The sequence below is a fragment of the Perna viridis genome, chromosome 8, assembly GCF_037379345.1.
Source record: "Perna viridis isolate PV_CMFRI_1.1 ecotype Kerala chromosome 8, ASM3737934v1, whole genome shotgun sequence".
Classification (NCBI taxonomy): domain Eukaryota; kingdom Metazoa; phylum Mollusca; class Bivalvia; order Mytilida; family Mytilidae; genus Perna; species Perna viridis.
Genome location: NC_142452.1, coordinates 10,380,281 through 10,392,701, shown reverse-complemented (window position 1 = coordinate 10,392,701; position 12,421 = coordinate 10,380,281). Strand labels below are relative to the sequence as shown.

Here is a 12,421-nt window from a genome sequence, read left to right as displayed (position 1 = left end):
ATTATCACTTTTTGAGAAGAGGGTATTGTTATCTTCAAACATGATGTTGTGAGAACACAAAGGAATTGTGGCTGGCAAGGTATTATTAGTTTTCATACTTTAGAATGAAAACCTATAACAAAGAGGGCAAGACTGTAAAACCCCTAACAGCTGTTGAAGGTAAGACTGGAAAACATTTGACATAGGTAGAAAACAAAACTGGGAAACCTGTAACACCTGTGATTAAGGTTTCTAAATTATTCACAATTTTCAAATAATGACAAACAGCTAGTCCAGATGTTTAATCTATTTAAATTGTAACTATAACATATTAAAACATAGATAACAGAACTGAGTTGTCCTAGCATAGCTACACTAACATACCATGTAGGTGATATGAAAATGTTACATAAATCTATAAACAAATAGGAATGTCAAAAATCATCAAATGTATTATAAATATATATAAATAATTGTATAACTGTTTTGCTGGATGTAAGGTCTTGCAATAGAAAAGACTGACTAAATTTAGTTGTTGTAAATGATGTTATGTTCCTAAATTTACACACCACCAGCATCATACTTTAAGCAGTTTCATATAGCCCATTTCTCAGTTACACATAAATCTAAAAAGCATACCGGTAGTGAACATAAATAATTCTAACACACGGGCTAAGGCAACGAACTTTAAACAGATATTGAATTATAACATTTTATGTAAATTGTTGGCAAATTTCATAAAGAATTTAGACATTAAGTACACATACATATATGGACGGCACAGTGTAAACTTGGAAATAAGAAATATCACAGTTTATAGATAATAAATCAATACAAAAGAAACAAATCTATTGATACCCAATGTAAAGAACTGCATGATAACCTCACATAAAAACATTCATTGTAAACACTACTGACTTAAATATATCACAAATTACTGAAATACATGTACAAATTACTGGAATACATGTACAAAATACAATGTACTTCCAAAAGGATATTTACAATAACAAATATTGTTTATCATGGCATACAGTCATTTTGAGCTGAAAAAATCATCATTAAAATAAAATACAATTAAAGTCATTTAAATATTTCTGGCCAAACTTCGGATAGGTAAACAAATAAATAGGACTTTGTAAATATTATCCATTTCTTATAAGATAATTGTTAAAATATATACAATAAAAGTTTTGTAGAAAAATGACTGTAAAAAAAAATCCTGAACAAAATGTAAAAAATAAAATTAAAAAAATGGATTAAATTTTAATTAAAAAAGTCACTTAAGACCACTTGTTATATATATATCTATGACTAGATTAAGTTATTACTATGAAAACTAAATATATGTGTCTTAAGTACAAGATGATTGAATGGTGATTTGTGTAGAAGCACTTTTTAGGAAAATATACAACACTATAAGAACTTCTTTGGTCAAATAGAATCTGGGACTATATCAAAATGACCTAGTTCTTTACAAAGAATTTATTTACATCTATATGTAATGTTTTCAGGGAAAACAAATATCAAACTTTTGAGATTCTTCTGAGGACTTATATATTCTCATTCAAATCAGTTGAAAAAAGGTTTAATTTAGAGTGTGGCCATAGGATATCTAGGAAAATAAAATCCTTTCATAACATGATTTTTCAATATACAAAATGCCTTTAGATGGTCATATGTTAACTAATATTTTTAGAAGGTCGAGATAAGAACAATAAGAAAACAACCAGGCAATTCTTAGTAAACCCAGGCACAATGTTTACTGAGCAAAATAAATACATAATTAAGGCAACTTCAGACTAATTTTTTTTTAAATCATTTAAACTCATAAGAAGCCATTTTCAAATCAATTGAAAAAAATACACTCAAAATACATCCCTGAGATTTGTTAAGTTGTATTTACGGACTATCAACTACAAACCTTAGCTGTGGGAAAAGGGATTACAGCTCTAGAAATGGCACAAAGCATGCTATAAATTAACAAATAAGGCATAAACCACATCCAATTATACATGTCATCATTTAAAGTTCAACTAATTCTTATTCAAAAGAACTGTCATGTGATAACTCTTTCATGCATTTGTCAACAGTTTCAAGATGTTAAACAGATGTACAAACACAATCTCAAGGAAATGCAATATTTTTCATCACATGTAAACTTGTATATAAGTATGTATGAAATTGTATATATTTACAAATTACTTTTATTACATACAGCAAAATCATGCACATTAATAAAAATGAATGTTCTTCTTTTAATTATTACTGTTATACATTACAGTCAAAATAATTATAACAATTCTCACCCATTGTCATGATTGTATATTATTATAGTCAGTTAAAACAACTAAAACTCAATAAAAGGGAGATAACCATTTATAAATATCACAACATGGGACTCCCAAGACACCTAAAATCATGTAAAGTAACCTATATACTAAATAATTCCAGAGTCCTATCTAGGAAACAAGTATATCTCTGGATATTTGTCCATCATCTTTATCTTTGTCTAACCATCTGTGACAAGGGAATGTTGAAGTGGCACTTGTTGCTTGATTGGCTATTTCCACCTTCTCTAGGAACCAACCAGGTCGGAAACCAGAATTGTCATGCTCAATTCGCACCTTCTGTAACTCACCTTAAAAAATATAATAAAAGTTGATACAAAAAAATGAAAAATTTCAATTGCTATTTTATTTGAATGAAATGACAATATTTTCACAAAGTTAACAACATGTACAATTTAACATATTACTAAATAAAATCAATTTCAAACTGAAGGTGCTTTTTCTAAATCAAATCTCACATATAAAATTATTCAAACTATTTATCTCCAAGGTCAAACTTTTCATTAACAGCTTAGTTTTGCATCATTATGAAGATTAACTATTCTTTAACTGAGTAATGGAATCGTTTTCTCTGAGAAAAATATCCAGCTGAGAGGTTGACCTTGTGTTCACAATCTCTATTAACCCATCATTCACTTCATACCTAAATCTAAACATTCAATGTTGAATTTATCTATCTGGTTCTTTTCAAACAGGTTCCTGAAGCTCTGTTTAAGGGGGCGTTTGCCACTGTCACCATGTTCACCAAACAGTGTGATAAATACATTAGCATTGGTTCCTGCACCAGAAACATCACCAGTGTATACAATCACTTCATATTTAATAGCAGCTAAATCTGAAAAACAAGACATTATTACATGAAAATGTTAAAAAACATTTCAACTTGAAATGTGAGCAAATTTGTTTATCCAAATCATGGTCTATTACATTCTAAACCATTCCCCAGTAAAATTCTTTTAATTGAATCAACAATTTTATGATTTAATATAGATTAATGTCCCACTGAAGACATGAATGCAAGTAACTAATTCAGACCTGATTATTTTGAAATAGTATCGTGCTATTGTCAATAATACAGAAAAGTGGTCAAATAGCTTGAATATATGCAGCACAGACTTACTTCTTACTACTGCAACTTGACCTTTATCTACTGATTTGACCTTACACTTTTTGCCATCTGCAAGGTCATATGCTGTTTCTGATATTGGTAGCCAGGAATTTACAGAGAAAACATATCTGAAACAAGGAAAGATAGATATTGTGTTTAAATCAAACATGATTTATTAAACTAAAATGTAGGAAAGATTATTTTACTTTTTGTTTTATAAAAAAAATTTACTGTGACAAGTCAAACTCTGTGTACAAATATTGTTTAACATGGCGAAATCATAATAAATATTTTTAATTTCTTACATGAAACTTGAAATATGCAAATCTTAAAGACATCGAAAATTAATACATGTCAAAACTTTATACCATCACTCAAGCCACAATGCAAGTTACCCAAATCATTCTTTGTCACCAATACAACATCTGTAAAAGCTACTGAGTACTTACTTGTCCCCAGAGATTGTGTCTGTAATAGATATCCTCTTACACAACCACTGAGCCTCCTTGCCTGTAGCGTTGCCCACAGGAATGTCCTCACGTTCACAGGCACCAACAATTATACTCTTCAATTTGCCCAATGGCTTACAAGTTATAGTAAATGTGTTAGTTGTTCCTCTATAATGCAATAAAAAAGAAATCATGATAATTTTTTTAAGTGACAAATAGTCCATACTCTATAATATAGTATAATTTTTGTCTAGTGACACAGCTCATACTGGTTTTGTTAATAAATGTAATAAGTATTAAGTCGAAAATTCAATTTTGAAAAATGCACACTACAATTTTTCTTCATAAAAATCCAAATTACAATATATTATTGAATTAACAATTATATAATTACCTTCGTAATTTCTTATCTATTTTGCTGTTATGCATTTTATACTTCTTAGATCCATTGTTTCCCTCAATAATGACCCAACCATGATGCATAGTACCTGCCTCATCAATACCTGACGTCTCTACTTCTAACTCGTAATCTAAAAATAATAATATGTAGGTCATCTATTCAGAACTGGTTTAAAAGTTATTTTTCCTCAATATTCCGGATCAACAGGTTTTATACCTTTATTTTAGGAAGATTTCAATTTTTTGCACTCTTAAACAAAATATTTTGGGTTACAACAGTTTACAAAGAGTAAAGTGGCCCAATCCAGGTTATTTATGCAACCTTTTAAAAAATTAAAAATAATACTGATAATTTAATTTCAATCAAATTTGGATTCCAGTTAAAAAATTAAGAACAGATTTGTAACATTATCTTTTTGGGGATTTTTTAAATAACAAACTGTATATCAATTGACATTGAAGACATCACAGTACCAAACCAGGTTATACAAAATAACTTGGTTTGTTCAAAAAGCACCAAACAACAAGACAGTTACAATTCATATAAAATAACATGTACATGTATACTAATAACTTAACATTCCCTTCATCATGAGATATAATACTGAAAGGATATTTTCTACTTTCTGTATTTATGCAAATTATAAAAGTTTAAATGTTATCAATGTTTCCTTAACAACACCTTTTTATCAGGTAATCTCTAACTACTTACTGATGACCTCTTTACTACCAGGTGACCTTGGAGTGGATGATGTACCACAAGTTAGCTCCCTTACAATCTGTTTATCATCTTCCTTTGTAGATAACCATTTGTCACAGTGGAACTTGTACACCTTTTTGGTCTTTAGATCCTCTACTTCTATGAAAGCTAAATGCCAAGCAGCACCAAATCCTGAAATAGACAACTGATTATAAAAAGGTGTTGAATTTGGCTTTTGTAATTCTTGTGCAGTGTATCTTGATACTCACTAGCATTTTCACATGTATCATTTATATGTAATAACATCTATTGTTGCCATTTTCATTATTCAAATCTCTATCCAGTGTTGCTTGTCATTCCTAAGGTGTTTATTCTGTAGGTCAGGAAAACGATTATAAAATAAAAAGTCCCAACATTACCCAATGTGCGAGTGAAAAATTTCATTGCATATAATTCATAATTACAATATGTGATCTAAAACTTGAATGGTGTAAGTATTTATCATTGAATATCAGCGTCTTATTAACTTAAACAAATTAGGTGAATTTGACCACAGTATATGTACAGAAAAAGGGAAATAACTCAGCCATAGCCCTTACCTTTATTATCATGCCAAACTCTGCACTTTGACATTTCCCCTATACTCAGCATATCTTTAAATGTGAACACATCTATTTGGTCATTCTCAAAAGGATCTTTGAATGTTTCTGAAGTCTTGAGGTGTAACTGACCAGTATCACCATGAGCACCAAATAGAATGATGTAAACATTGGCATCAGTTCCAGCACCTCGAACATTGGAGGTCTTCACATTTACTTTGTAGGAAGTTTCTGAAAAAGGAGCAGAATAGTATTTAAAAAAATGAGATTTATCTTTTAATTACCCAGGTAAATATGCTATGTCATTTCATAAACTTTATGTAAATAAACACATAACCAGATAGGCATCTGAATGTGGTATTTGCAGACAGAAATGTTCGTATTTGTCCTTGTTTATATCAATTAATATTACAAGCAATCTGCTGTGGGACTTCTGAATGATTTTAAAATGTCTACCTTAAAGGAAATTTTGATTAGTTACCTGTAGTCTCCCATCATATGGCAGATATTTCAGAACAAGAATCATCAGTACACACTGAGGCAGATTTTTTTTTCTACTGAGACAAATTATTTTGACTACAAGTAAATCAGTTGTCACTCTATTTCCTATCTGTTATGTGCTTGTTAAAGAAACAGTGACAACCAATTTTAAAACCTTTGGAAGGACCCAGCTAGGGATTGAAACAATGGCACTCCCATAATGGAATCCAGATGCTAATACAAGACTTCCCAGGTGGTCAGAATTAGGAAATACATTGTAGAAGGCTGACAAAAAAATCACTGTACATAAACCTATGTTAATTGTGAATGTACAAGTTAACAAATGACAGAGAATAATATCACACAAACAATTGAGAAAAATTAATTTCTTACTTTCAAGAGCTTCTTTGCCACGTAGTTTGGCTGCAATATCCTTGGTGAAACCTTTATCTCTATTGAACCAGTCATTACAGATAAAGTTTGTCTTCTCCCCAGATTTCATGTTCATCATCGAAATCTGAAAATATATATAATGACAATATCAAAGAGGCAATTATAAAAGTTGAGATAGAACACCCAGAAAAAGTATAATACATGCACACTTATCAATTAGTACCTAAACAAGATGAGACATCGCAGAGGTTTATAAACAACAACTTAACCTCAGAAATACATGTAATTACTACAAAAATATACTTCATACAAATTTCCTCCAATTATAACTTATAAACTTATGCAATTTATTATCATTGGAGATACTGAACTTAATTAATCAAGTAAGCAAAGATGTTTTTTGATTGATTCAAGTTGAATGATGAAAAATCGCATCTAGTTTTGGTCAGAAGTTTGAGTGCTAGGATTCTTGTTTCATTGACATTAACTACAAATTGAATAAAAATTTTAAGATGAATTAGTTAAAGGTATTCTAAGTTCTAGAATCTGACCTTTTCCAGACACCATGCTGGTCTACTTCCTTTACCACTGGTCTCTATCCTAATCTTCTTTAATGGTCCAACATCTTCAAGGTCCAACTATAATGTAACACCATGATTTTAGAGTTGAGTAAAAAAGCTATTATAACCAATAACTTATTAATTTTGAAAGTTTCCATAATCCTTAGAATAAATCCTTTGAACTAAACAAGTTTTTTGCAGAAAACCCTAATTATAGAGTTGTATTTCATTCTGTATAATCTATGATGACATAAGTTAGGTGAAACTGAGTAAAATTTTCAATATTTTTTTTACATTTCTTTTCAAATATATATTAAAATCAATTATACCTTAATGAGGTCTTCACTGCCTCTCTCAAACCTATTACCAGACTTTTCTAAAACCGTAGGAGAGGATGTACCACTGGAACCAAAAGCAGTTATAGTGATCTGCATGTCGGTACCAGCTTTGTCAACGTCACCAGTGATAACTGTACACTCATAAGGTATCACTGAAATAGACACAAGTCATATAATAACATTATAGCATTGTGGTTTGTTATGATTTGGATTAATTTAATCTTTGTCGTCTGATTATTTAAAATTCCTTGGTTATGTAGAGTATTTGGCAAACTGATAATGTGAACACACTTTTTAATACAATAGCGAAAATCAAGAAAAGCATTTAACCCAACCATGATTCAAGGGTAAAGTCAAAAATGCTTTAGCATCCATGACTATTTTAATACCAGCTTCCATATGTAAAAGAATACCTGCTTACTTTAGTCAAAGCACCAGTAACAGAAATACAGAGCCTGTAGATTGATATTGTAATACAAATGGATATAATCAATGAACAATGATTGACACTTTATAGAAGTAACTTCTCATTCTCTGAAACATCACTTGGTTTAAGTAAGAATAACTCAAAATGTACATACTACTAGTATCCAGCCATTACTACACTAAAAAGTGCAATTAACTGCTAGTATCCAGCTATTATTACATTAAACAGTGCATATATGAACTTAATTCTATGGTTACTAATTTGATGCAACCAGTCATTGTGCATACATATCTTATTCTATGTAGTTTCTCATTTGGTGCCACAAGTTATTGTGTATATGTATCTAATTTAATTTAATACTATGTAGTAATCAGTTGGTGTAGCTAGTTACTGTGTCTTTAATGTAGTAACTCACTAGCTTTATATGATGTAACTGTACTGACTCCATCATCCAGGGAGAAGGTCCTCTCTGTTTTACCATCACTCTTATCTCTGGCCAACCATGTACTACAGTTAAACAGGTAGTGTTTCCCTTTACTTGGTATATCAATAGTGACTGTCTTCAGGAACCAGCCAGTACCTGGTGCTGTACCATCATGCCCAACCTGTCATTGTAAAATATAAAATGCTCTGAAATGTCTGGAAAATGCTATTCAATTCCTTGACATTAATCATCTTCCTTCATGTACATTTACACATAATTTCTTTCTTATACAATTTCTTCAAAAACTGTTGAGTGGTTTAGGAGGAGTTACGCCTTTAACATGTAAAACCCTTTAGTTGGATTATCTCCCTTTGGAGTCCCCAGACAAAATCTATATTACTGATTGCATATACACATGTTATACTCAATCTTTCTATGAAATTGAGATAAAACCAAAATCACTTGAGCCATTTAAGAGGAGTTGTACAATGACAAAGAGTTTCTTATTTATTACTTAAATTTTATCTTAAATAGTACCCAAACATAACCAAACATTTTCAAACTGCATGCACAATTAAAAAGGTTATTTCAAAGTTTCTAAAACAAGTCAGAATGAAATTTACCTTAATCTTTCTAACTTCATCTAAATCCAATGCATCTATATTGAATGTTTCTGTAGATCTTGGTTCAAATTTATCTTTCCCTTGTAAGTCTAGGAACAGTTTGCCTGTATGTTTGTTCTTAGGACCACATATATCCACATACACATTACTGTCTGTTCCGTTATCATCACCATCACCAGTAGAAACACTGATTGTATAGGTTGTAGCTGAAAACAATTAAGGCACACAAGTCAGATAACTTTCTTAAAGATTAAATTCCTTTCAGATTAAAAAATTAAAAAATACAGGTGATATGCTTGCGCTTCTTCCTTTTGCATCAAATAATTTGACCAAACATGAAAAAAATTTGGTCATTCATTCCAGATCTAATTTTACAAAGTCAACAAAGCAAATATTGACAAAATCAGAAGCAATAAAGTGAAAAAAAAGGATCATCTGGATAAATTCCAGATTTGAAAATGAAGAAAAAAAATCATGTCATTCAAGTGGAGACTGGCAACTTAGTCAACAAACATATGATGCGTTATCAATTTTTAAAACTTATTCTGTATTCATGTCCTGTTGGTTCTAACTCAATCTGAACGTATACAGGCTACAATGAAAAACAAACAATACTGTCAAATCATCTTACTGTAATAGTTATTTTAATGAAATATAAAATAAAGGGGGAGTGGTATGGTTAATATTGAATGCTAAACTTTCAAAACTTACGCATCTCTCCTTCTGGTATTCCTACAATACTGGAGGCCATTGACATTTGTTTCCTACTCAGTCTGGGACTCTTGGAGCTCCTGGATGATTCTAGACTAGCCTGAGAACCATATCTCATTGTGTTGACAGACCCCGTACTGGAACCCATATCACCGGTATAACCCTACAACACACAGTCATACATATATACATACATCCTTATTTCTTATTACAACAGACAACATTAAACAGGGAATACAAGAAATCTGCACTGAAAATATTTCATCATTTCCATGTAAAAAAAACTACCGTTCCTCACTTAAGATTTATAAATCTAATTATATAAAGAGATAATATAAATTTGCAATACCAATAAAACATGTAATGGAAGAAAGGCTGACAATAAGTATCACCATGTTCATGAAGTTATCAAATATAAGTTATTTTCAAAAAAACTTCTACAGATCTTAATTTTCTCGGTTTAAATTTCCAAGTAAACTGTAAATTCTGGTATTATTATGCTTATTGATAATTGCTTTTTTGTCTTTTTTGTCAAAAATGGAATTTTTATGATTTTAAGAACAAAACCAGGATATGTTATGGTAAAAATTCCTATAATGTAAGCTATTGCAATTGAATTTCAATCACTTTGTTTGCAATAATAATAATATCACAATAATTTTACAGTATATATCTTTTGTACCTTGACATATAGGGATCTTTCAATCTTTCCGTCATCCTTATTTTTAGCTAGCCATCGTTCACAATAAAACACATAAACTTCATTGTCTACTGGATCTTTGACTTCTATCTTACTCAGGTACCAGGCTGACTTAAAGAAACTGGAGTTGTCATGGCGAATTTTAACCTTGTAAATCTTTCCAAGGTCACCAGCCTCAATTTTGAACACATCACACTGAAACAAAAAAGGCCATAATATAGGGGCAATTCCCATTTTTATTTTCCCCTAAAAAAATCAATAATTGTAATATTTTCAGAATATAAAGGTACTTGATGTGACTTAAAATCAAAAGATCAAAGTTTCAAAAAGTATTTCAAAGAAGTATCCATTAGTTACCTAACTTTAACTCATTACCTATGCAACATACATAAAACATCACAGATCATTATGGTTCTTTTAGACAGTACAATATTTTAATGCATAACAAATGTTGCAATAAAACTTACATGATTTCTTTCAAATTTATCCATATGAGTTTCTGATTTGTGTAGTTTTCTTTCTCCAGCATCACCATTCTCTCCAATGACATTAAGGAATACATTAGCATCAGTGCCTGCACTACTTTCATCACCAGTAAACACACTTACTTCATAAACTTTCTCTGTAATACAATTATTACTAAATTGGTAGCCATTATGACAAAGGGATTTCCAATAGATTTGTTTCATCATCAAACTTTCACAAATTATAATGTTATAATAATTTATTTTTAAAGGTTTGAAGATAAGCATAAAGCAGTCCACTTTTCATGCAGTATACCAGTGATTAAACATTTCTGAGTACCAAACAGCTCATGGATCTTAGAATATTCACTTAAGTAAATATAATTTAAAATTAACCACAATTAGTAGTTAGAAAGGTCCAAATTTATATGTTGATCTTATGAGTTATTCATTCCACTTACTTGTGAGTTTATCCCTAAGTTTGATCTCTTTGACCTTAGATTGTCCTGATGATGTCATGACCTCCTGCAGTTTCTTGTCAGGGATTAACTCCCTTGATGTACTGTAATCATCCTCATCACGAGCTAACCATCTACCACATTGGAAGACATAAGTGTCTGACCCCTATAATACAGGAAATACTCAAGGAATAGAACTTATGCAGAGCCCAGACCTATAAATAGTCTACTTTAATAACACAAATAAATTTATCAACATTCTCGATTAGTGTATGCATTGTTTATATGACATCACTATGGATTTAATTATAAAATCAGCTATAATATTTATATAATGTTTAGTTACATTGGATTGAAAAAAAATAATTAAATGACCAGATTACAAAATAGCTGAGTAAGTCCTGAACATCACAACTGGTTTATAAAGAACAAAACAGACAGAACTAAAAGAAGCACTGCAAGCCACAACTTCACTCTGGATGCCATTTAGCTTAAAACATTCACAATAATTCAACAGTCACTAACCAAGATATAATAATAAACAATCACTATAATTGCCTTATTTTATATCATTTACATCAATAGTGCCACAACATCAGTTAGAAAACATTGGCACATATATTACAATTTTCAACATAAAGATAAAACAATGCAGCATGCACAATTTAAGTCAGATGGAGAAATATCTTAATCATTCAGTCAACTTTTTACTACTTTTTTTCAAATCTTTTGATATTATTAACAAGACCCGAAAGGTTTGACAATAATGTTGAAAACCTGCTCAGTAAGACATAACAAGTTCATCCTGTATAAATCAAAAGTTTAGAAAGAATATATACATGTAAGTAAAAGGTCCCTGACAGTAGTAATTATCTCAAAGGTTCCATTCAAAAAATCTTAACTAAACCCTCTTTATTTGCATCTTTAAAGGAGAAAGTGTGATAAAGAATGTTTTTGGTCCATAAAATAAAGTATGGTTTAAGTTTGAATTCCTATATTTTTTTTAACATTAATGTCATCTCATTATGATTTAAATTCAGCTTTCTGATAAAATTCTATTGATAAAGTAGTTTCAACCCCTCCAAATAAATTATAACATGAAAAATCTAACAAAATATCTGAAAAACCTTAATTTGAACATGTTTACAGCCACACCCTTATTAAGCATTAACTTTTACATATGATAGGTAATTTTACGAGAGACATCATAGAGTTCCAAGCTAGGAACCTGAAGTCCAGTGGTTGTTATTTTTTATGT

General features: G+C 30.4%; 1 protein-coding gene across 6 annotated transcripts in view; it reads right to left on the bottom strand.

Moving 5' to 3' along the window:
* Positions 1-268: 268 nt before the first annotated feature.
* The window catches only part of LOC148609273 (lipoxygenase homology domain-containing protein 1-like), a 54,159-nt gene continuing 42,006 nt past the window's right edge, over positions 269-12,421 (bottom strand). For 5 of the 6 annotated variants that reach the window (XM_088543365.1, XM_088543363.1, XM_088543361.1 and 2 more), the window contains 16 exons: positions 11,167-11,329; positions 10,709-10,863; positions 10,224-10,436; positions 9,542-9,704; positions 8,831-9,036; positions 8,199-8,388; positions 7,348-7,508; positions 7,010-7,096; positions 6,459-6,582; positions 5,586-5,816; positions 4,999-5,178; positions 4,282-4,417; positions 3,888-4,055; positions 3,451-3,566; positions 2,974-3,165; positions 269-2,620 (listed from right to left, as the gene is read on the bottom strand). In XM_088543365.1, coding sequence (XP_088399491.1) covers positions 2,442-2,620; positions 2,974-3,165; positions 3,451-3,566; positions 3,888-4,055; positions 4,282-4,417; positions 4,999-5,178; positions 5,586-5,816; positions 6,459-6,582; positions 7,010-7,096; positions 7,348-7,508; positions 8,199-8,388; positions 8,831-9,036; positions 9,542-9,704; positions 10,224-10,436; positions 10,709-10,863; positions 11,167-11,329 — 2,664 coding nt within the window. In that variant the 3' untranslated portion in view covers positions 269-2,441. Of the gene's footprint in view, positions 2,621-2,973; positions 3,166-3,450; positions 3,567-3,887; positions 4,056-4,281; positions 4,418-4,998; positions 5,179-5,585; positions 5,817-6,458; positions 6,583-7,009; positions 7,097-7,347; positions 7,509-8,181; positions 8,389-8,830; positions 9,037-9,541; positions 9,705-10,223; positions 10,437-10,708; positions 10,864-11,166; positions 11,330-12,421 lie in introns of those variants that run through there. The other variant, XM_088543366.1, reaches the window with a different exon arrangement.